Source organism: Paramormyrops kingsleyae, chromosome 14 (assembly GCF_048594095.1).
Source record: "Paramormyrops kingsleyae isolate MSU_618 chromosome 14, PKINGS_0.4, whole genome shotgun sequence".
Lineage (NCBI taxonomy): Eukaryota > Metazoa > Chordata > Actinopteri > Osteoglossiformes > Mormyridae > Paramormyrops > Paramormyrops kingsleyae.
In genome coordinates this window covers 19,189,378-19,214,544 of record NC_132810.1, presented here as the reverse complement: position 1 = coordinate 19,214,544, position 25,167 = coordinate 19,189,378, and the positions used below count along the sequence as shown (strand labels likewise).

The 25,167-nt window shown below is 48.9% G+C and overlaps 2 protein-coding genes and 1 long non-coding RNA gene across 9 annotated transcripts in view; 1 reads left to right on the top strand and 2 right to left on the bottom strand.

Moving 5' to 3' along the window:
• Positions 1-2,000, bottom strand: part of LOC140578309 (uncharacterized) — a 45,445-nt gene extending 43,445 nt beyond the window's left edge. Inside the window, exons 1-2 of the long non-coding RNA XR_011982403.1 lie at positions 1,881-2,000; positions 1,441-1,595 (exon numbers count right to left, since the gene is read on the bottom strand). This is a non-coding gene — a long non-coding RNA (uncharacterized lncRNA). The remainder of the gene's footprint in view (positions 1-1,440; positions 1,596-1,880) is intronic.
• A 16,164-nt stretch (positions 2,001-18,164) lies between these two features.
• Positions 18,165-20,171, top strand: id2a (inhibitor of DNA binding 2a). The gene is made up of 3 exons (XM_023839238.2): positions 18,165-18,663; positions 18,950-19,010; positions 19,578-20,171. The coding sequence occupies exons 1-2, from the start codon at positions 18,313-18,315 to the stop codon at positions 19,004-19,006; spliced, it is 408 nt and encodes a 135-aa protein (XP_023695006.1). The 5' UTR covers positions 18,165-18,312; the 3' UTR covers positions 19,007-19,010; positions 19,578-20,171.
• Positions 20,172-21,343: 1,172 nt separating this feature from the next.
• Positions 21,344-25,167, bottom strand: part of kidins220a (kinase D-interacting substrate 220a) — a 37,988-nt gene continuing 34,164 nt past the window's right edge. For all 7 annotated transcript variants that reach the window (XM_023839233.2, XM_023839231.2, XM_023839236.2 and 4 more), the window contains one exon: positions 21,344-24,534. In XM_023839233.2, coding sequence (XP_023695001.2) covers positions 23,701-24,534 — 834 coding nt within the window. In that variant the 3' untranslated portion in view covers positions 21,344-23,700. The remainder of the gene's footprint in view (positions 24,535-25,167) is intronic.

Sequence of the window (25,167 nt, the reverse complement as noted above, 5' to 3'; positions counted from 1 at the left end):
AGCAGCGTTTTAATGAAGTCAGGGGGGGCTTAACCTAATGGTGAGCATGACGCCAATGTGAGGTCAGCCGCAACTTTTTGCGTCCAGCTTGCTTTGCTGGTCCTGGCCGGGCCGTCAGTGCAGTAAAATGCATTTGCATATCTCGGGGGAATCAGGAGGGGGCGCCATAGATATAACAACACCTCGGAGGGGACTGCTGTATATCTGGGGCAAGTTAACAGCTACCGACTAGCAGGGGAGCATACAGAGGCAAGGCCCTAACTGATAGCTGATTGGCCGCTGATGTGCCCCCTCGCGTCATTCATTGATTCAGAACATATCATTGGATAATGATAAAGTTGACGCCTCTATTTGAATTATGGCCCATCCTTAAAAAGAATCCTGGATTCCCCCATCCTACTTGGTTCATATAACAGTGTTACCTGGCCCCATTACCTGGGTGTTTGCTAATGCTCTCTGTACCTTTCTGTGGGGGGGGGGCGCTATTGGGCCACGATGCCATCACGGCTCACAACGGCAAAGCATGTTCAGAGCAAAGAGCTCCGCTGAGATCCCACCCAATTAGCTCCCTCTCCGCACAGGCAGAACTCAGCAGATGGCCATTACAATCGTTTATGAGGTATTAGCGACGATTATGCTACCTGCATCTGACAAACCCTATCGCGGCTGTTTTTCTATTATTATTATTTTTATTATTTTACCATGCCGATTAAAAAACACTCCTCTCTCACCTCAGTAAACGGAAACCGGCTGAGGGAGGAGAGGCTACAGAAACACCGCAAGAGGCCCTGTATGGAATTTTCCGAGGCCGGTTAGTTTTCGACGGGATATTGTGCCTGAATGAAACACATCCCAGTCACGCCAGGAGATGTCACATGTCACGTGGAGCCAGTAGGGCCTAGAAACCATCTTGTGACCAGGAGCGATAGACTGAAACAGAGCAAGCAGGAGCCCCGATAGGTCATTCGTTTTCTCATTCTGTTTATGCATCCTGTGACTTGGGGTGCTTGGAGATCCGAAGAAGGAAACCCAGGACCAGAACATCTAACAGATCTCGTACGGTTCTCAACACGTTCCGGCCTAAACGACAGCTCCGTTATACACCCTCACCCACGTCTGGAGTCCGTCTCCTATCTCTCTGGGATGTGACCGACACTAAAATAACCGTTATCCAAGGCTCATGTTCTTCAGGCCTTGAGAAGGAGTCCTTTATCGTCAGGGCCCGGACCTCAGAAGATCTTCCCCGCCGAGTTCAGCGCACCCAGCTGCATCGCCAGGAGCAACACGGAGCGCAAACATGGCACCTATCTGGCCCTCGTTTGCTCACAAGGTTCAGGGGCATGAGTACAAAGGGTCCCGCTTAACTTGAGGATAACCAGTAACCCGGATACTGTCAATTATTCACTCTCCGTCGTTAAGTTACCTTCCGTTAACGTTTACCTGTCATCTAGCGTGTGGAGTGCCGCACCGGGTGTGCGTTGGGTCCCAACACATGAGCCTCTTGCAGATCAGGGCAGAAGTTCAAAGCCAGGGGCATATATATGGGGGTGGTGCCAATGGGTGCAGCTGATTGGTCTATGGAGTGCCCCCTTCCCCTGTCAATCACAGACATATCATTGATTAATGATAAGATTGGCTGCTCTATATGAATTATGGCAACCACATATTGCCGCCCCCCCCCATCTTAAAAAACAACAAGCAGTTCTTAAAATACGAGCTAAAAACAGGAAACGGTGTTTAGCAGAAAATATTTCTGTCTCAATAACACTTTCAACAATGGACAGGGAAATGTATTGATTTGCCACCTGAGTCAAGCAGCATGACAAGCATGAATTTAAAGCATCGCCTTTTTCTCAAATCTCAAAAACACTAACGCTCACCGCAGAATATCACGCCACTTCTAGCCGTAAGTGCAAGCGTACGTCTTCACTTCCTTCTCCGCAGGACTTTTTCGGCAACATCTTGCAGCCACGGAAGGTTCTGGAAGGGGAAGGTGCCGAGGTGTGGTGCTTTTTCAGGTCCAATCTGACAGAGAGGATCTGAGAGAAGGTGGCGGGGGTGGACGGGGGTGTGTGTGTGGTGGGGGGGGGGGACAGGCAGATCCCAAGATGGTGCCTCGTAGTGTCACACAGGTCGGCTGCCTCCTGCCAACGATGAAGAAAAAAAAAAGCGAAAGTGTGGCACGTGTGAATCCTGTCAGGTAGGGAGGGACCCCGCAGGATCCAGCCCGTGCCAGGCCACCCCGAGGCAGATGCGCGGGAGCAAGCATCAGCCAACGGCCGGCAGGAGGGCAGGGGCGTGCGGGGAGGGGGAGGTGTGGAGGCGACGGGGCGTGAGGGGGGGACTGGCAGACACCAGCACCCTTCCAATGTGCTCTGTGTCTGCTCCGGGGGGGTTTTGCCCTCTGCCAGCCCTTTAGCCTACAAGGGGGGGGCAGGGAGGGCAATATTGCTCTGGCAATGGGCAAAGTTCCATGCGGAGAAGATGTGGGATACAAGCCCTGAGCAGAGGATTGTGGGAATTTTATATTCCTGGAGAAAAGGGTTTCAAACGCAGCCCCCGCAAAATCAGAAATCCGGTCGAAAACCAGCCCCTTTATACCGACAACACACAGCGCCCTCCCCAGTGGGCCCACACCAAAGCCCCCCCCCCTCCAAAAGGGCTGCCGTACGGGAGCTTGATTTACACGCCTCATTAGCGCATCGCCAGCAGAAGGGTCAGATCGACTGCGATCCGGGACCAGAAGAGAGCGAGGGCTGTGCCCCGTCACCGTGGAGACCATGGCGGCGGCTCACTGGTAGCCACGGATACCACCACACCCCCATGGCCCACCAGGGTCCAGCAACATGAGCCAAGCCGACCGGACAGCGACCCCGTCAGGAAAAGGCGGACGGCGGTGCATTTGGGGAATCTGGGTGATGATCCTTTGTAGCTAAGTGTAGCTCCCCGTTTGCAGGACTGTCTGCTGCGACAGCAACATCACACCGAAGCCGGAGCGGTCAGGCATACCCCGCCGTCCGGGGGGGGGGGGGCACGGCCACTGTCCGGTTCGTCTTCCTTATCAAAGTGCACTCCAGCTATTTACATACCGCTCTCCAATGCAATATCAGCCAGGTCGTTGTTTCAAAGGAAACTTCGCCATAAGTAGTTCTGGTTGAGTGCCGTGCTTATGGACGGGACCCCAGAGCTCAGGTCGGGACGCAAACCTGCAAATGGAGACGACACTCGTCCTGTGTATTACAGGATCATCCCAAAGTGAAACATTCTGTGTTCCTTTTCGAGCCAATATGGGACATGAGTTGCCCCGTATTTTCATACACATTTTGTACCTCCATCCCCCAAATTGTCTTCAGGGACCCAGAGGGGTTTGTGGCCACCCCTCTCTGGACATCCTACCCGCTTTCGGTATAGCTGCAGTTGGGGGGGGGGGGGGGGTGATTTTGGATTTGATTGTCAACTGCATTAAATCAGCCGCCTCCACTTCTAGGGGGCAGGACGCGTAAACGGCAGAATGGGGAAACAGGGCCTTATCCGTGTAAGAGGCTTCCACTCCGCCCCCACCTCGCTCCGCTCTGGGGGAGGAAGGATGGGACAAGGGGTGAAACTTAGGAGTGAGAGACACATGGTGAAGGTTGCCAGGTGGGGGGTGGGGGGGGTATTGGCTTCCCTTTGCCAAGTCGCAGAACCTTGGAGAAAGTTATGTTATGTTTAAAAGCTGGAGGGGGGTCGATCTTAATCTCGAAGTCATAACAATGGCAGACGTGAAAGCCCCCAGGAGGGGAGGGGGCCCAAGGTCACCCCCCAGTCAGGCGCGGTACACCTACCTGGTAAACAGGCCTGGCTACACCAGTGTCCACCCCACCACCGCTGCATCATCAAGCCGCTTTAATTAAATATAACAATAAATATAAATATGATTTTTGAAATCAGGACTTTTTATAGGAGATACCCTAGTTAGGTATTCAGCTCCAATGCACATTTGCGGCACCACTCATGGGATTCAAGCCAGCAACCTTCAGGTTAGCGTGACATCATGTATTTACCATGGCCCACGCCAGCCCGCGCTCGTCTGCATCCCATAATAAACAACTGTTCGACACGAGTTCCTGGCTTCCACCTGTATGATAGAAAAAGTGAGCAGGGGCAGCCAAAGGGGATGTGTCTGCAGTGACTGGGTGGTCTCAGTGGGGTGTGGCTAGATGGGCGTGGTCACCACAAAGGGGGTGTGTCTAGATGGGCGTGGTCACCACAAAGGGGGTGTGTCTAGATGGGCGTGGTCACCACAAAGGGGTGTGTCTATATGGGCATGGTCACCACAATGGGGTGCGGCTAGACGGGCATGGTCATCACAAAGGGGTGTGGCTAGACGGGCATGGTCACCACAAAGGGGTGTGGCTAGATGGGCATGGTCATCACAAAGGGGTGTGGCTAGACGGGCATGGTCACCACAAAGGGGTGTGGCTAGATGGGCATGGTCATCACAAAGGGGTGTGGCTAGACGGGCATGGTCACCACAAATGGGTGTGGCTAGATGGGCATGGTCATCACAAAGGGGTGTGGCTAAGTGGGCAGGAAAAAATACCAGCCCTGGGGCTTATGAAGGTCTATATGAAGTCTACTGGTGTATATTCCGGGAGCTTCCAGCTGAGTTTAACCAGGCGAAGTCTGTGACTTTAGTCACATGACTGACAGCAGAAGTAACAATAATAACCAGTAACCGTAATAACTAGCAAGAGTGAGAGGAGAGGCTCGATCTGACAGCCAGGCACACAGAAAAAGGACATGTCATATCATTTTAAAGAAAAGTAAAGAGAGTTATTGTGTGACCGGCATATTGCTAAGGCTTACACATGAAGTGTTTTAATTTAAAGCAAAAACAGTGAAATGCTTCTCAGAAACATGGAGGGTGAGAGAGAGAGCGCGAGAGAGGGAGAGCGCGAGAGAGGGAGAGCACGAGTGCAGAGTGTGAGAAGGTGATTCCAGGTTCCGCAAACTTCGGTTCTGCCAACTGTCTGTAAATTCGCAGATAGTCTGTTATGAAAAGAAACGTTTAATAGCTGTCAGTAAATTACAACAGATCCCAGCGGCCGTACGCATGCAGGCCCGGAGCCAGAGAAGCACGCCTGTGAGCGCCCCCCCCCGCCAGGCGCGCGGCCGCCTGTGAGCGCCCCCCCATGCCAGGCGCGCGGCCGCCTGTGAGCGCCCCCCCATGCCAGGCGCGCGGCCGCCTGTGAGCGCCCCCCCATGCCAGGCGCGCGGCCGCCTGCTCGCCCCTATCGAGCAGCCGGCCCGCAGTTCGGGGGACAAGACACTGGAGAACATTCCGGAACTTGTACATTTCTTTCAGCTTCTTTCATCATTATCGCTCAGACGCGAAGACCCTGGCCCAAAAGACATAACCCAATTTCAGCAAAAAAAAACATTACATTTCCCTGTGCCTATGCAGTACATTGTTTTTTCCCCCCTCAAAACTAATAAAAACTAAATTGTACTTTATTGTTTTCTGGGTTTGCTTTTTCAGGGGAATAGTTGCAGTGGACTATAGAATCTGTTGCTAACAGCGGTAATGCTAACAGAAACACACAAGCACAAACACACACCAACACATGCCGACAGCGGCGGGATATAGACAAACCGAGCCTCACGCACGCGGGCCGAGCCTCCCCCAGGCCCTGCGCAGGCCCCGGCCCACACTAACTGTGGGTAGTAGCGTTTTGGGAGGGCCTTTCCTTACCCGACAAGGCCGAGTCCGCCTGCCAGGGGAACATACACTTTGTCCTCGCTCCGAACATCTGCTCAGACCATTCCAGCCAAAAGGGGGCCAGAAATTGCCAAAGAGGCTTCTGATTTACCGCGTGGCCGACGAGCTTCCTGCTGCGGGAGAATACGGCGTGCGCGTCGGCGCTGGGCCTGAAACAGCAGCAGGCCCAGACGGAAATCCGCAAGTGCTGAAGGACAGCTAAACACAATCTGAGTAACACGTGACGTGATTCACTGATATTTATAAAATATAACAAAGCAGGGCTTGTAAAACCATATCACTCCAGCCTGAGGCTTAAGGCCTCTCAAATATACTCTGTACGCCCTCCTCAAGCATGTTTGTGTGTGTCGCGGACGGCTGGAATGCTTCAAAACACTGTGACCTTTGAACTTCGATTCAAGTCATGCTGTCCTTCCAAAGGCCGTGGAAACGCAGCCGGTCGGTCCAGTTTGACCGGCTCGGTCTGCCAGTCGGGAAATAACGTCTGCTCCGTGATCCCCGCTCGCCATCTCTGTCAGTCGGCGCTAATTGCTTCGAGGAAGCGTAAAAGGAAGCGATCTTTGGCCCGACGAGTCGGGAAGAAGCCTGGAGGGATGGAAGGAATTTGACGGGGGGGGACTGGTTTTCCCTGTTATGCCGGCCTGTTCTGCGTTGGACCCACGCAAGGTTGCAGGTGCGCAAACACACAGGTGGAGGGTGATTCACGTGGGGCGGGACGGAATCGTACGCACGCGCCTTGTCACTACCAGTTACCACGGATACATCAGGATCGAGGGATGACCTACTTACACCAACTGAATAAAAACAGCTGTAAAAAAAATGCAATCGCTCCCAATTTCAAATAACTCCCCAAAAACAAACCCTCTACCCCCCCCCAAAAAAAAAACCATTGATTTATGTAAAGCAAAGCCTTTAAGATACCATTTTGCTTAAAGTCCATTGAGTTAAGCCTCAATGTAATAGCAGCCAGGAAGTATTTAAAAACTATTTTCACTTCTCCTATTAAGTTTTTCCAGAAGCAGTTTCAAAGCTTTTAACCCAGGGGGCAACGCTGAGCCTGATGATGGTGGTCTGTGCCCTCGCTGCCAAGCCAGGTGCCACCTTGTCTCCACCCAACACATCTGGTTCTGACCTGGCCTGGGCTTTCCCCAGCATGGTCCAGATTCAACAGGCGGCATCTCGCGTTTACAGCCCGACGAGTATCTTACGTGTTGCTGGCCAACCCCCTGCCAGTCGGCACCGCGTCCTGGTCGCATGAATCACGGGCAGGTTTCTATGTACATTTACATTTGTGAAGGCCGGGAGCAGCAGACCAGCGCCGGCCGGGAGAGGGAGCCGGCGTTTCCGCGGTGCGGTAGCTGTGCAGCCCGTTCCGCGCCATAGGCCACGCCCCTCACCGCATGCCTGTGCCCCAGTGCCAGATGGGCCAGCAAAATGGGAGGGGAGGGGGTTAGGTACTGTTACCTGCAACTAGAAATGTGACCGGTGTCTATGATGCACATGGAACTCGCACCACGAGACTTTAACGTGGAGGGCTCAAGAGGGGCCATAACTCATATAGAGGGGCCATAACTCATATAGAGGGGCCGACCTTATCGTTAGCCAATGATACATTTTTAACTGATGAGTGACACGCAAGAGGCACTTTGGGGGGCCAATCAGCTTTCAGCTGGTGCCCCTGTGGCCCCACCCCTTAGCCCAAGTTGTAGCAGCTCGATCAGGAGGCCTGATGCGCGCCACAGGTCCCCAGGACCGTGTTATTGGCAATAAAGCCCCCACCTTTTATGGGCTCAAGGGCCCCTTGTTTACGGAGAACCCAAGCCGGACGGACAACAGACAGGCAGAGACACTGACAGCACGGAGACGGACTGGCCGCCTATTTATAGCGGGGGCCATCTGCCCACCTCCCCCTGGTCTCTGGTCACCCGGCGCACAAAGGCTGCAGCCCCGTCCAGAAGCAGGACCATTCACTATTCATTCCAGGGCTCTGGCTCTCCATATGGGGCTGTCCCACAGCGCCCCCCCCCCCAGATTGACATGGTAATGAAGTCCTGTGCAGAAAGACGAAGGGCACAGAGCCCCCTCCTCCGCCCACCCCCCCCCCCGTATGCGACCCACTCCTCTTTACACAGCACAGAGCCAAGCCTTTTAGCCCCTCTCGAACACCCAAATTAGCTCATTATCGTAGCGCATCTGCCTTCTTTAGCGTGTGCCACGGCAACCCCCCCCAGTTCCTTCAAAAACGGCCGCGGCCGACACTCACGCCCGGCATGATGGGGGCTATCGGGAAGCGATTATAAATGAGGGAACTGCTTCCCACCGAAAAGGCGTATATCTACACCCACCGCTGAGCAGTGGAGGATGTGTGCCGGGCTGCTCACGCGAGGACCCCCCCCGCCCCCCACACTCATCTTTAGACGACCTCGAGTGAGATCAGACACGGCAGGAAAAACACAGGAGCTGGAAACTTGGCGGAAAAAAAAATCCTAAAAACTCTGGGTCAGCAGGGGGAGGTCACTAGGGCCGGTCGCCCCCGCACTGTGCGCCGCCTCCCCCCCTCCCCCCCGCACTGAGTGCCGGCCTTCAGCAGGCAGCTCCGGGTCTCGGCAGCTCTTCAGAGACATTAAAAATAAACCCAGACGGTGACCTGCAGTCCTTTCGCAGGTCTGGTCCCGTCTGGAGTCTCAGGAGTCTGAGTAGGGTGATATGGGGAGGGGGGGGGGGCATCGCTGTACGGGGACGGCGAGGTGACACTCCCACACACCAGAGTGTGGCAGCCTGAATACCCCTACACTCCCCCCAACCCCCCAAACACACACACACACACACACAGCCATTTCAATTTCAGATCTGCTTTCAGTATGTCGAAGGTGAGATGTGGACACTGAGCCATTTCCGCTGTACCCTCCCCCAGCAGAGTTTTCGCGGCAGAGACACAGAAAGGGCGGGGTCAGCCCCCCCCCCACCCCCCTGCCCCCACCTAATGCAGAGAAACAGTCAAAAAGCCATCTCTGACCCACCTGGGACCCCCACGTGCTGCTTGCCTTTGTCTTCAGAACAAGCCCCTCTGACGGATCAACCCCTTATCAAAGGGGCCTTCCAACCCCCCCCCTCCCCCCACCCCGTGCGTTTCTGATTACCATCCCATGAATAATTCATGCTGGATGTCTCGGGATGGGAATTCTGCAGGCTCAGAGGCCTAATGAGATCCATCACCTCCCCCCTCACGCCGGGCCGTGACAGAGAACAGCGAGCAGGGCGTGGAGGAGATGAAGAGGGAAAAAAAAAACAAAAAAAAAAAAAAACAACAAATCGATTCATTTATAAGACTAATGATCGGAGCGGGAGAGCTTCCCAAGTGTGAGGGATTCCTGCAGTCTCCTCCGCCACCGCTGTCCCGTAAAAATAAAACCAAATAGGCACGCGTGCAAAGGCCAAGAAAAGAAAGAGAACTTGCGGATCGTACCAGAGCGGTTGTCGCTGCGGAAACACCAATGGGGGAACACTTCTCATTGAAAGTGTTTACATGGGGAAGAAGATGGACTATCCGGAGAAGAGCGATCAGAGCATTACATCAGATATACGGGCAGCTAGGGATAGAAGACAGACCCCCCTGCTGTTCTGCGTATCCTCTAAACACATCATATTTACAACTCGACAGAAAGACCACACACACCTAGCTACAAGAGCAGGGTGATGGCATTTTTCCCTAACGGTGAAACAATCTTGTATTCTGAGATACAGGGAAGGAGAGAAGGCACCAGGGAGTCCAGACAGGCCACACAAGGGTGGACGAACAACCCCCCAAAAAAAGACTGCAGACTTACCCACTCGGCATAAGAAAGTAGAAAAATCCGCACTTTTGTGGAATTAGCGTCTAGCTAAGAACTACAGTTTAGTCTTCACTTAACGCTGCACACAGTGACAATTAGAGTGGCGCAGTGTGAAAGAGGGGGAGAAACCTACATACGGAACTTTAAGGTGACATATTTTATAGACAGGGCTTTTCTGTTGTACCCTAAGATCAGGAAACTAATACCCGTTACTAAACCTCATTAGCATTATTTTTGGTTAACGAACTGGACATAACTGGCCTTGTCCACCAGTTGCTCTCTTCCCTTAGAGATTAACCAAGAGCCAAACCAAATAAAGAAAATTTTAGCTTGCATAAGGGTCCATAAATAAAATAACCAGCTCCATAAGCTAAGAAAATTGCAAGTAATAGAAGAGTTAATATTTCAAGGTACGCGGGCATTTGGTCGGACGACTATGCACACACGGCTAGTCTGGGCCTTGTTTATTTTCGGTGTTTTCATGGAACATTTTCTCAAAAAGAGATAACAGTTCTAATTCAGAATTCGAGCGCAGAAAGCACCATGTACTACTGCCAAATTACAGCAGTTAAATAATCCCAGATGGCCCACAGATAAAGCCTAATATTATTTTCATTACACTGTACACAACAGAATTCACAGCTCCAACTCAGGGCAAAGGTCAGAGACAAGCGTTTTTTTAATATTTCTTTTTTTTTATGTACCTTCACATTAAACTACATGCGTGAAAACTCTGGCTCTTTCTGCGTGAATCATTCAGGAAAGAATGTCATCTACTTTATGTGGCATGGATGTAGTCACATGTTCGAATGCATTTCCACCAAACAGGAGCATAAAATCCAGTACATGCTCACTGAACCTGACTCTTATCCAGTATCATCCCTGGATGTTACTGAAGGTTATTACTGACAGTGCTGATGTGCTTCCCACACCCTCAGTGCTGGTCAAGGTCCACAAGACCTTCAGCCAATCGGGTGGACAGGAAATGCATTTGAGATTTGAGGTCTACCCTCAATGACCACAGGCAGTTCGAGACCTGATTTAGGGGGGTTAATTTTTTTTCTCAACCTCCCCCCCCCCAAAAAAAATGTGTTTCTAAAACCATTTAGCGAGGTTTCCTGTATTTTCATATACATTTCATACCTCCACTCTCTGAAAACTATATTGCGACCCCGGCCTGCTCCTCTTGGCACATTTATTTGTACGTGTGCAGGGGGAGAGAGGGTAGAATAGAGGGTCTCATATTTCTTCTCCCCCTAAAGGTGAAATCCTAGAATCACCCCTGGGTACAAGGGGGGGGGGGGTCTAACCTGCCTGTGTCTGGTGGCAAATACAGTATGCATTTTTTTGGGGGGGGTGTTAGTAGATAATGAACAGGAAGGTTAGAGTAATCACATGCCTGCTGTTCCCCTATCCAATCAGGTTAAGCCTGGGGGTGGGCAGGGCGTGTGTGCAGGGGGGGCAGCACATGGGGTAAGAGAGGAGGAGGATTAGGCACGACAAGCCTCTTGTTGCCACCGTATGTTCGGAGCACGTCTGCACAGACTCCCAGCCTGATTTCCGGAGTGTGGCTCACACTTCAGTGTCGCATTCCAGGCCCAGGACGCCATTGAAAGGGGGGGGGGGGGGGGTTGGGTGAAGAAGGCCAGCTGGAGGGGCAAGTGCAGAGGGGCAAAGGCAAAAACTCTGCATCTTTATTTAGTTTTATTGCTTATGCAACAAAATGAGCGACATGGCGCTCACCCTGGACATGTGACACACAGGCAGTATATGGGGGGGGGGGGGCAAGGTGAAAGCTGACTGGCCCCCAGAGCCCCCCATCCCCTGTCATTCACCAATTCAAAACAGGTTGTCCCTCTGTATAAATGGAGACCCCTCTCATGCCCCCCATTAAAAAACAAAAACACCCCCTGCACATACACCAGTGTCCCAGTTCCAAATTCAGGGACCATAACAATCAAAAAGGCAGAATCAATAAGTTAAATATAATATTTAAAACTGAGTCATATTACACCATCTCTACATGCTATTAAGTTAATAGAGTATGATTTCATTTTGACAGAGGCGCAAAACCCACAAAAAGCTTAGTTTCAGTCAGCTTCCCCTGCGTCACATGGGCCATGCGGCGTACGTGATGCGTCTGAAATGGCTTATGACACATCGGAGGATGGTGACCACGACTACGACGGAAGCCTGGCAACAGCGCAGGGAGACGAGCCCTGCTTCGCCATGGCGACGGGGCCCACCTCGCCGACAGTAACCACTTAAGCCTGGACAGCGTCCTCAGCTACTCTGACGCCGGGGGTGATGTTTCAACCCATGTGGAAAAAAAAAAAAAGGATTTATAGAGGCTGGCCAGACACAGCGGCAGACCCACAATCCCCCTTACAAACGGAGCCACTTAAGCCGACTCAGGATCAGCACCGTTATGATACCCTGAGGATGTTCTGCATCAGGGCCTCGCCGGCCGGGTTCGAATGCCGAGGAGCATAAATTACCACACTGGCAATAACAGAGCGGAGCACGGGAGGCAAAAAGACGTGAAACAAAGTTATCCGTCAAGTTCCCACACGGCGAAGGCAGGAGCCCTTTCCTTATCCATCCCCTCTGGCAGGCGGGAGGGCGATCGAGGCCAAAGATGGCATTCCCAATCCGAAAGGGGAGTAAGCCCACATGCACCCATTCATCCATCCTCCGACCGGGGAGGGGGGCTGGACACCATCCCAGACAGCATGGGGAATGGGGTAGGGGTGCACCCTGGACGAAACTCCAGCTCCTCACGAGGCACACACTCTCACCTGCAATCACACAGTACTGGTCATTTAGGGACACCACCTCCCACAATGACTCAGAGGAAACCCGGACATTTACATTAATTTATATAGCAGACAAAGAGTGACAGAGCCGAGAAAGCAGGGCCACCGCTGGAGATTCTGGGCCCCCATCCCATTATGTTCCACATTTTGTAAAGCCCCCATCACTCAGGGGCCCATAGAATCATCCTAACTTCCACCCCCCCTATATGGCACCTACTATCCTGGGAGCAACTGGGGCCCAATGGTAAAATCACCCTACCCCACTGGGATTTGAACCAACAACCTTCTGATTACAGACACAGGACCCAAACCCACTGAGACATGCATCACTGGTAGGACAGAGAGAACATAAAACACTGCACGCAGAGTGGGAGGGGAGTCAAACACCCAAGCTGTCTGAAGGTACGACAGGACAGTGCTACCCACAGCACACGCGAGCCACACCTTAGTAAGCGATAAAATAAATTAAACTTTCAGGCGAACGTTTCAGATTTTGCAAGAGTCTCGTTAAGCAGTTGTGGTGCAATACAGCCAATTTCAGAGGTTAAGGACGACAAGTACATTTCGAGCAGTTTTTAGGTTTCTCGCATGATGTCAACGTTTCCTCTAGCTGTTACTCTCCCTGGTACAGCGACTGCTGCAAACTCCGTGCGGGACTCCTGAGGACAGAAAAAGGTGCCCAGACCACACTAACGCCAAGCCCTGCCATCAACCCTGGCACTGGCTGCATGAAAAAATATATATATTTCTTTTAATGTCGTCATTTTTTTCGGATTTTTAAACTGCATCGAAACTCCATCCTACGGCTCTTATCGCCAGAGGACGGAAAGTTCCTCAGCTTCTGGTTAACCTCCCACCCTAAGAGCCGGCTGTTACACCAAAGGAGCGGGGGGGAGAGAAGGAGCGGGAATGGCACGAGTCCTCCCACCCCCTCAAAAGCAACAGCTGTGTGCTGTTCCCGAGGCTCGGCGGGGCTGCCAGCAGCGCTCGCGGAAAGAGAGGCGCTCTTTGCGTGGGCCGCTTGGCCGTCTCCTCTCCGGGAGTCACCGCCCTTTGTTCCGCGTCCAATCTGGCCGCCGCCGCCGGTGCGAGGTCCTGCCGGACCGTCTGTGCGATCCGCCGACGATCCCCCCCCCCCCTCGTTTTCAACGATCCGCCCCAAACCGGGTGGGTGGGATGGCAGGGGGGCGGTCTACCAGCGGGCAGATTTTCTACTGTAACCACTGGTCACAGCTATTAGCACAAGATAGGCTGGAAGCAGCGGTTTAAAAAAACCTTTATTAAAAGATGGGGGGCGTCCATCAATTAAGCAATATGTGGATAACTGAGACTGTAAGTCAGCTTGAGGGTGAAGCCTAAAGGTATTCCTAAAAAAATCAAAAAGATTGATTGATGATGAAATAATGAATGTGCATTATTGCTGCAGTTCCTCCTGGTGCATTTTCTGTAAATATAGCAATTTTTCCTTAATATTACAGTGATGCTGACACAAACATCATAAACACTTGCTGCCATCGCTCTCCGTGTCCGCTTTCGAATGGAGAACAAGATCACATGTACATCTTCATAAACTGTAGCTGGTGTATAATCAAAGCAAGGGGAAAATAATAAGCACAAGTTCCTTCATTTGTAATAATTAACAACCTAACAAGCACTAATAAATCTGCTTTTATGAGGTTTGTAAATGCGTTTTAAATAAAGGCCGCACTACCGTTTTGTTTATATCTATTGAGAGCAATTTCTTCACACTTAACTATGCGTTTTTCATTTTTACTCTGCTGATATGGCCATAAATACTAATTATAAAGCTATACTAATTTTTACTCTGATTGTTTCATACAGTAATATAAAAAGGTGTTCCCTTCACCCTTTCGGAGCCGAGGCGTTGCAAGTTCTCATATCTATATAAGAGGCGTGATTTTTACTAAATGACTCAATGAGATATGTACTTCTGGCAGGTTGGACAATAGCTAAATACGAACGCCACGCCCCCAGGGCCGATGTTGCTACAAGAGTCGCGCGCCACACTTTTGTGTACACTGCCGCACGCGACAGGCGCGTGCTAACCTCTCGTGCTGCTCCGGGGTGCAAAATGGGGGAGCGCTAGCCTATGTACGTTTCGCCTCGAACCGCTGCAGCCTGGACTGGATACTTAACACAGTAAGCAAGGGGCGACTGAAAAGGCATTCAGCTAAGGCTCTGAAACGCCCGGGTTCCGTTTCGGCATGGAAAATTTATTGGACAAATTTGGATCGATTAAAATGCATTTTTAACTTAATACATTGCTTCTAAAAGCCAGGCAAAAATGGGGAAACATTCGTGCGGTTAGTTACAGCTGGGAATTTAATAGAAAAGCGTGCCTAGATTTCGATCATTTAAATACGGTTTCGTTTCCGAGCATGAGAATCACTCTCACACACGGTAAGCTGTACGCGGTTTGCTGCTCTGTGAACGCAGAGGCTTTTCAGAGGGTGACAGAGCAAGTAAACGGTCCGCTGCTTGCGATCGCGGGAACAACTTTGGCTGAATTTTCGACCCCGATAGGGATAATTTCCCACAGATGGCAATGGACAAACAGTGACCGGATTGTGAAAAGGGTTTCAGGGCTCAGTGTTAGATCAGTGTTTTTTTAAGCCAGTACTTTGATGGGAAGAGTCAGCCCTCACCATTATTGTTCCGCGGGAATGATTGTTTGAGGATCGCAGCTGCAGCGAGCTGGATCAACAGTTAAAGTAGGCGGCGCAGACATTCTGACGCCGGCCTGCAGAGAGAATATCAACTGACTGACAGTCCTATTTTGTTTTCTAGGCCTTATCTCTTCAACTTTGGCTAATAGTTTGTGACCGAAAAAAAACACACAGCGAAATCCTTTGTGGATGCAGAATGTCGTTCCAGATCAGCTCCTTGGAGAGAGAATCAAACTATTTAAGTGCGATCGCAAGTTGAAAGACGGTGATAATTGTTGGGTATTGAATTTCAGGACCTGCATCTTGCCCCACATCCCCCTGCCTCTCAAAGAAGCATTAACGAAAATCCGTTAATGTTCAGACGAAGCGTTTTAGATATGTGTAGTGTTACAAAATTTCGTGGTCTTATAGTTTAACATCTGTAATATTTTCATTTAGGCACCGTTTGTAATTACAGCCGGATCGTAGGCGTGCAACGCTTACCTCAGAAAATTTTGGATGACATGGTTGGATAAATATTGAAATAAAATCTAAAATCTAAACTTTTGTCTCCAGAAAATTAAAGTTTTACACAAGCAGCTGAATTTGATTAGACAGAGCCTCGCATCCATTCTTACCGCAACTGTGCAAGGGGGAAAAAATGACCCTTTTCCAAATAAATAACTTTTAGAAATGCAAATTAGTGCAGGTGTGCGGGCCCCGGAGCAGCAAAAGACCTAGGTGACGAATTTAACTCGGATCTCTCAGCGCTCACTCCCATTGATCAGCTGAGAGCTCGTGCTGACTGACAGCCCCGGTCGCCATGGCAGCCGACTGAGCGGCGCCGCGAGGACTGGCTGAAGGGCCGCTGTGAATGGGTGACGTCACAAGGCCGGCGCCGGAGAGTCTGCGAGAGCGTGAGCTCGCGGCGCTGCTCGGCTCTGCTGCCTGCTCGGTGCCAATTCATCACCTGTCAGGGATCAGTCAGGGTGTCATGCGAAATATACACAGCTGTGAGCGCAAAGAGAAAAAGGAAAAGGCAGGAAAATGGAAAAATCTGATTGCACCAGATGTGGACGACACTCGGAGAATCCCACATCTCAACGTGTCCCGTTATAAATGCACATGGGTCGTTAAGGAAACAAAGTACTTCTGGCACTTGCAATGCTGCCTCGTAGTTTCGGTTGCATTATACGTCGGGGGGAGAAAGTGACTCAGATATTTGTAAAGAAAAGCACTACAGTTTAAAGAATCCAGACCGCTCAAGTGACGATTTTGGAAATTAGGGATTTATAATGGTAGAAAAGGAGAAGTCGAAATTAAAAACGAGCACATTGTGTTGGATAATAAAATGGCGTGTGTGTATGAAGCGCAGAGTCCACACGGCAATTTTTTAAAATACAAATCTGACTAATCTTGACTGCAGCTCAGATGGGACGACTTTGTCGCATGAAGTCTATGCTACAGCCAAGAAACAAATTATGGACATATAATTTGTGATTCTATTGCACCACATATCAGGATGTAATGTGCGTTAATGTAAAAATATAATTGCATTTGGGCAAACATTTTCGACTTCGGATTCTGATGTCTTTTTCCATGCCTGCCACTTTGTAATATTCCATTGCACCTTATGGTTAGTAGGCTATAGGATGTTTGTCAGTTAGAGGAGAATGCGCTGTTTTACGGAAATAATTCCAGTCGTAAGGGAAAAGAAACGCGGAGGAGAAGCGCTTAAAAGCAACTACAGCCCCGGGACCATCGGCTTCTGTCGCATCACGTCGCACTTCGAGAAACACTAATCCGCTGCACCAGTTGAGGAATGCAGCGTGTAATTGATATAAAAAGCTACACGTTTTAACTAATAAATTATCCTTTACCTTATATGTTGCACGATTATCCACTTTATGAGTCTGAAGTTCTGTAATTTACCTGCAGTTATTGCACTATCACCATCATCTATTAGATACGCAGCAGTGTTGACGCACGCACGAATTAATCAAATGTTTGTCTAAATATATTTATATTTACTTATATTCACGGTCTTCCCAGCGTAGATGAAGCTTGAATTTACTGGATTATTGGCTTAATAACCAAAGAACGACCCCGGGACATCAAATTAGTAGGGGGTTACCTTGCACTCGTTACAATAAAGTGCAAATTTAAGTGGAAGTTTTGTAATAAAAGTGCTAAATAAAACGTAAGTATAAATTTGTAGCCTACGCATTGACACTTCCATGATACTTCCAGACGTATTTCTGTACCTTTAGTCTTACCGCTAAATATTGATATAACCTATTTGTATTATAGAAAACCCAGTACATTTATTTCACACTAAATGTCTATAATGATACCGTCATGCCGAATGGCCTTGCAAATAAAAATGTACATATACGAGTTGGTGTAAGAATGTTAGGACGCCTGAAAGAATGGGCTATGCAATTGCGCTCCCCTTTGAGTGAAGGAATGTGCAAAGTGCCCGCGTAGTATGTGACGAAGTTGCTGCGATTAAAGGCCTATGCCGTTTACTTATCTGTTGTCTGCTGTAGTTAGAAATGTCCTTTTATAACATTTCGAATTATTTATTGGGCATCCAGACAGATTTAACAAGGTTTTCTAGTATTAATAATAATAATAGATACGACGGCTTCCTCTAATCGGGTGCATCGCTATTCACTTAGTGCGTTGGACACGATATTTTAAAAGTGATCAGGACTTAAATGTATGTGCAAATGTAAAAGTGAATATTTTAAAATTATAGGCCTAAGTGTGTTGAGATAATCTTCTGTTTTTAGAAATATAATTTTTCATCATTCATGGATGTTGTGATCTTATTAAGAACGACAGTCTCTAACAATAAATTAATTTGTTCTATCGAAAACATGTACAGGATAATGTTTAATTTTCCAAATTACCGACCGCAGCCCCTGCTTTCTCAAAGCGCCAGCTCCAGCGTGAACTTTCACTGGTTAAGAACGCGGAAGACGTGGGTGGGATTTATTCGTAGGAAGGGAACAGCCAATGAACTGCCTCTTTGCCGCTGATTGACGTACTGCATCCAACCAATTAAATTCACGAGAACATCTGCGTGACATGCCCAGCTCAGTGGGTATATAAACGGCAATGACAGCTTGCAAAATCAGTCCGTTTACTTGCCAGCCGACAGTACGAATAGGACCAGCGCACAACCGTGAGTGCAACTCGAAACGCCAACGAAGTCACCCGAAGTGTCAAAAATGAAAGCAATAAGCCCAGTGAGATCTTTCAGGAAAAACGGCGCCAACTTGTCAGAACACAGCCTCGGAATCTCCCGGAGCAAGACCCCCGTGGATGATCCGTTAAGTCTGCTCTACAACATGAACGATTGCTACTCCAAGCTGAAGGAGCTGGTGCCCAGCATCCCCCAGAACAAGAGCGTTAGCAAGATGGAAATCCTGCAGCATGTCATCGATTACATCCTGGACCTGCAGATCGCGCTTGACTCGAATTCCGCTATAACTAGCCTCCACCACCAGCGGCCGGGCCAGGCGACATCCAGGACTCCCTTGACAACCCTCAACACAGACATCAGCATCCTTTCATTACAGGTAATGGGGCTGGATTGTGTCGGAATTTCTGTGGTTACTCGCTTTATCCAACAGAGAATCGCGTGGGATCGTCCTGTTAAAATGTAGTATTACCGGGGGGGAAAGATAATTATATAGTAAGGAAATGCCGTAAACGCATCTAGGTTCTTAGCTCAAGTGCAAATAACATCGTCGTTCTTACTCCTCTGGATATCACGAAGATTATAAATGTATGCATCCATGCACACTATTATACCAAGCATTTGCAGATGCAAAAATTTTTACAAATCCAATTATTTGTTCGCAGTCTGCTGAATTTCCAAAAGAAATCACCACAGATGACAGCAAGACGCTCTATCGTTAAACTGGTAAGTATTTCCCTTTTTATATGAAAATGACATCTAGCCATGTACTGCGAGTGATCGGTGGCTTACGGATAGGCTCGAAGAGGAACTGCAGTTCTGTATTCATGTAAACCTAAGTAATGGATATTGGCGGTATCGCTGGAACAAAGCTCTTATTTATTTATTGGTAGAGTTCAGCTGGCGTTTCCTATTCTGCATTTAAAAAGAAGCATACGTTGTCGCTCAGCACAGTGTGGTGGGGGAGTAAAATACATTTTGTACTGTTGGGATTTGTACAGTACTTGCGTGGACCGCTTGCTTTGACGTCTGCAAATAATTGATGCAAGAAGAAAGCAGGCGCCAACCGAACTACAATTAAGTCGATCGGATAGCAGATTGTAAGAGAGAAGTTGCCAGGATGTGCTCTTCGGCTGGGCGAGTGTGTACATCTGGAGTTCAGGGTTTGCCCAGTATTTGAGTGTTTGGTTAAATGTTAAAACTGCGGCTTCCTCCCTGGCGCCATGCAGTCTGTCCGGATCTCTGCCCTGTTTGCATTTTCAAAACACGCCTCTCTTTCTCAATCTTTTGCAGGTGTTTGGTTAAGACACAAAAAACGCAGGACCTGGGAGCTGACTTTTCCTCTCCTCTTATTTTTGTTCTCAGTTTGGATTTCTTCTTTAATTGAACCAAGAGACTTTAAAAGGACAATCTATATGTTAAGAGTTTGGACAGTTACAGTTATTTATCTTCTAGACATGGTTTGTCCTTTCTTCAGATGGAAGGATCGGTATATTCCCCACCGTGGGAGCAAAAAAGGAAGAAGAGAAAAAAAAAATAAAGAAGACTATTGTCAAGACGTCCCTTTCCCCATGAGAAATCTTTGCTTTTTTGCGAAGGTGGAGCGCGCATAGAAGACTTGGTTAGTTATTGTATAAAGTTTAGTCTGTCTTGTCAGAATTGTTATTTTTTGGCACATAAAGGACTGGACGTGGTTTAAAAAAATGAAACGAGCGAGCGAAACCTTGTAAACTCTACAATCGGAGTTTTAACTTGTATAGTTGCAGAGATTGCAAATTTCTGCATAACATGTAATGCTGTACTTAATTATGCTGAAACTTTTTATAAAAGTAATATTGTAAATTGTACCTTTTTATACAAAAAAATAAATCAAATGCTTTATTTGAACGTCTCCATTCTCGTAACATTTGTTCAGTTTGATGGTTGAAACATTAAAATTCACGATGCCTGGATTCTCGAGCAAAGTTTTTTTTTTATTCACAATTGTATGATGTCCATGATTACACGCTAAATTTATACAGGGGCCGTTTTTTTCTCGGCAGTCTAATAATTTGCAAGGCCGATGGTTCAATATCAACGACGACGCTTATTCTCAGTGATCATAAAATGTCATTACATCGGATGAGCGTTTGCTGGCCAGCATGCAAAACGGCTACCTTTTTCCACGTTGGCATTCATTAATATCGGAGATGATTTTAGTCGCCGGTTAGCAGCGTTTTATGACCGTTTCTGCAGCGGTTGCGTCGCTTCTTATATAAAGCGCGTTCACATCAGCCGAAAACGAAACAAAAGCTTTGTCGCAATCGGCTTTGCGGAGAAAGACGCGGACGTTTAGTGCAAAAAAAAAAAAGCACTACGGGCGATCGCCGTGTTTCACCCATAGCGGTAATGCGTTTCCGCAATTCTCCCAACAATGGAGAATTAAAACCATAATAGGCGAAACCGCTGCCTCACCTGTGTATAGAAACTTCAACCTATGTTAAACAGGTGTTCCCCTGGCGCCGCTGGGTCTGATGAGCCGTCCTTCTCTGCCCTTGACACCAAAAGCCCAGTGCACAGCCAAGGGATGAGTCTGCTTTGCTATACCCGCCTGGTACTAATCAAAAGTCAATGATGGTTCGATTAGGAATTGCAAAAAAGGCATCTCCTTCGACTAATCGAACATATATATTTCCCCTCGAAACTTCATTTCAGATCAGAAAATGGAGCGAACCAGAGTCGTCGGCTTTAGGCTGATGGTTTTTCTCTCGATTTCGGATTCCGGCGACTGGCTACCAGTAATTTCATGTAATTAAATATGCAGTACAAAGAACAAGCATGCCACAGTTTAATAAGAGGGCCCCAAGCAGCGAATATGAACGAGCAGACTGCTCCTCCCATCGGCACTAAATTGAACTGCAACCCTCACGATGAGCTTCGACCCTCACCCCTTATTTCAAACTTCCCCTTAATTAGACACTGATTTCGAAGTAATTGCTGAAACCAATAACATTAATTCATTAAAACTCGCACCGTCATATTATAACTAAAGTACCACTTAGACAAAATTAAGATAAAAATTGATGATAAACCTCATTTATTCTTTCAAAAAACAAAGCAATTGTTTTTTTTCTCCAGCCATCCAGATGCTAAAGTACAAAACTATTCTGGCGTATATGACTATTTTTCACGCTTCATCTTGTCCTACTGTTAATTTCAGAATGTACATGTATTTACATAACGCTTATAGGGTGCGTATATTTTGCGGTGTATCTAACCCCGTTTTAACAAAGCATCGTATAAGAAAGGAATCCGGCTCTGACTCTTGGGTTGACAACGTTAAGTATCGGCGTGGTTTAAACGTAAAATTACTGCACTTTGACAGAGCCGTTGTATTTTTTTCTTTTTCTGTATGGAGAGCACGCCACCTACTGGTTGTTTGACCCTCCGTATACCGTTATTTATGGGGGGAAATGCCACAGTTATAACCAGGGATTGTCCACCCTGTCCGTTTTAAGAATCGTCCGCGTACGTGGTTTAAAAAATCTATGTAGGGCAAGTACTATATACGTGGTAAAAATGCGTTTTGGTCACAATGTCTACCAGAATTTGCCATGTGATGAGCAAATAGAGAAATATTAACGCAAATATCTGCATCTGTAGTTCGAAATAATTTTTATAGTGCAGCTAGAGATGAAAGGTGGTTTATTGTGGGGGGGGGGGGATCAAATCTGTTTCTTTTTCAAAGGGCTGCGCTAATCTAAATCACACCTACATCCACACAGATTATATATGACATTATGATCCCAGGATATATATACATGGTTATATATACTGGGACACATTTGCCCGTATCTTACAATATACGGTAATGAAACAATTTTCGTACATCAACATATTTAGGTAACAAATCATCCAGGCCATGTGCTGTAATGTGGATCGACTCCTGACGACCATATAGACAGCGTTCCCAATGCACGGAGTTTCTCTCGTAGTATGTCCAAAATAAGACCGCTTCACTCAGGTAATTTGTGCTTCATTTAAAGTAATAGGCTACATTTGCGGGGCGGTAAGACCAAAAGATCACAGGCACATATCAGGTAAGACGATGCATGTGGTTCATTTCAATTCATTTCAAGACCATGCACATGTACACTTTAGAATTCACTACATTTACGTGTTGGAAAGGGCTATCATTCGTTATCATTTGTCCACCACCTTCCAAATACTTATCTTAGTCAGGGTTACGGGGCACTCAAAGGAAAGTCACGTGACGCGGGGAGAAGGCAGGAGTCCGCAGGACTCGAATCCGCAACCCAGAGGTGTGAGGCTACCCGTTATCAATTTTATCCCATATAAGGGCATTAACTTGGTTTAACTCTGTAGCCAGTTGCACACCGGACATCAGCGGCTGTGACATTGCTGAAACTCTTATTCAGGAGCAGGAAATAACCACTGCAGTGTTTTTTTAAATTCGATTAAACAGGATAAACTGCAAAGTGGGAACACAAGCCAATTCACTTGCTTGAAAGAGGAGATAGTTTTTCTACAAGCAGGTTTTATTAATTATGGAGGGCATATGGTTCTTGAGATTTGCTTTATGAAGATTTTTTTGTGGGTTTTCTTCTAAACAACTAAAGCCCCAGTGATTTACGCCATTTCGAATTTACGGATTTACGGAAAGATTTCACGCAGATGACGCTCTGCGTCCTTTCCAAGCGCATAGGAACGTTTTTGTTTTTGTTTTTTTCGTTTTACTTAAGCAAACACACACAATGTTTTTTTAAAGGCATCACGACATTTGTGGCGACACAACGAGAAACAGATTAATGGTTTTATTTCGTTCGCCAGTGTCCGTGATCCGTCGAGCACATCCAAGTTTCTAAACCGATATAAAAAGTAATAAACAGCAGGGCCGGTAAAGACCGAAATAGTTGGGATTCTTGCCGCGCTGTAGCCCCCCAGCGTTTGGATGGCGCCTGCTGTGAGCCGCGCTTTAGGCTGGTGTATCTGATGCTGGCGGCAGTGATGTCACCTGCTAGCCTTCGACCAGCCTGTCCTGCAGCCTTCGGAGCTGGTGAGCTGGTGCACAACATGCTAAACACACAGGCAACTTTATGTGCCTCTACTGTGGTTACATTCATACTGGACCTCCATTTTTTCTATAATCCCACAAGCTTCAGTACAAAACTTAAGACTTAACATGGGACCTACTCTAATCCCGATCAAGCATATTTTTTCCAGCCTCTAAGACTGTCTCCCCTTGCTGCAATTCTTTTTGTTACCTCAATTTTGTACATTAGAGATGAAATTGGTGTCTCTGTTTGATTTTTGGGGACTGGAACCTATTAATCTTACATTTTTTGCTGTCCACATGTTGAAAAAAATCGACCTACTAGGGCACAGTTATGAAGGGCACTGTTTGGGGACTGGCTTGTCACAGGATGCTCTCCTGCTCGTCCCCAAAGGCCACACTGTCAGCAGACACAGCGGTGGCTCCGAGGCCCAAGTACAGCCTCTTCTTCTTGCGCGTCGATGGGACGACCCCAGAGCCGGGGGTGGCGACGAGGCGGCGGGAGGGGACTCCGCTGTTGTTGTTGTTGTTGAGCGTGGTGTCGCTGAAGGCCCGGCTCATCGCGGAATCACGCCTGGCGAACCAGCTCCTCTCGGAGGGCGTGTCCCAGCCGAGTGACATGCGGGTGGCCTCCTCCTGCGGGCTCCGCTTTGTGGGACTCCTCCCCAGGTGGCTCTCCCGCTCCAGTTCGATGAGCGTGGGGGAGCCCGTTTTCTCGTCCCGAGGTGAGTGTTCCGGCGAGCTGTCGCTGGACCTCAGCCCCGAGTCGGAGGACTCCTTCTCGAGGTCGGCGGAGGACAGACGGGCAGCTGCCGGCACTTTGACGCGCACCCTCTTCTCCTCCTTGAGGAGCGGAGTGCGGTCCGTGTACTCTGTCCCAGACTCCTCCTCCTCGCTGTTGAGCTCCGGGGACGGCCCGGTCGTGTGGGACTGTGGTTTCTCCTCCTCCTCGGCGATGGGTTCGAGCGATGGGCCGCTGACGTCGGCGGGTTCATGGGCCTCCCGATCCGCCTCGCCTGCCCTGTCCTGGGAGTCCGGAGGCGTGGGCTCCCGCCCCTCCAGCTGGCCCATCTGCGCAATGTATTCCCTGTAGGCGTCGCGATACTCCTCCTGCTGCTTGTCTGTCAGCTTGCAGATGTCGCTCGACGACTCCTGGGAGTTGAGACTGGACATGCTGGAGGTCCTATGCACTATTGCCTGGGTGGGGGGGGGGGGGGGGGGGGTCAATGTGCATGACACGTCATTAGCGCCCATTGACACGCGGCCTCACGAAATTTGGATCCGTCGTTTGGGTTCTCGACACATGCAGGCCACAGCGGAAGGCGGTGGGTGGGGGGTGGGGGGGGGGGGGGGGTTAAAGCTGAAATGTCAATACTGCTCTGTGTATTTGATAAGGCTGTGGTGAGTGAGAACTGAAGACAGAAATACCCCCCCTCCATGTTACTGCAGGCTCCCAGCTCCACCCTCACAGCTGGCATGTGGGGGGGGGGGGGGGGGGGGGGGCGCTTTTGCTTGCGGTCGTCAGGTCGGCCTGGCCAGTCGGGGGCTCCATTAGCTGTCTTAGCCACAGTGGGCCATTTTCGCCTCAAACCACATGCTAATTTTGTGCAACGGCGGGTGTGTGCTGCAGAAGGGGGGGCGGGGGGGGGCGGGGGGACAAACCCGCCTGACCCCTCCATGTTGCACACATGCTGAAAGTATCTCCACACCTACTCTACAGTGCATCCTCAGAAGCGTAAAGCTTTAAGAATAATTAATACTAACGACTTGAAATGCGTTACCATCTTCCTTCCTGGGGGTGGGCTCATGGGCAGGATCAGGAGCCGGCGT

Excerpts from the sequence above, each read along its gene's own strand:
- id2a (XM_023839238.2), top strand. The coding sequence starts at position 18,313 with ATGAAAGCAATAAGCCCAGTGAGATCTTTCAGGAAAAACGGCGCCAAC. Across the intron at positions 18,664-18,949 it reads TCAGCATCCTTTCATTACAG|TCTGCTGAATTTCCAAAAGA; the intron begins GTAATGGGGCTG and ends ATTTGTTCGCAG.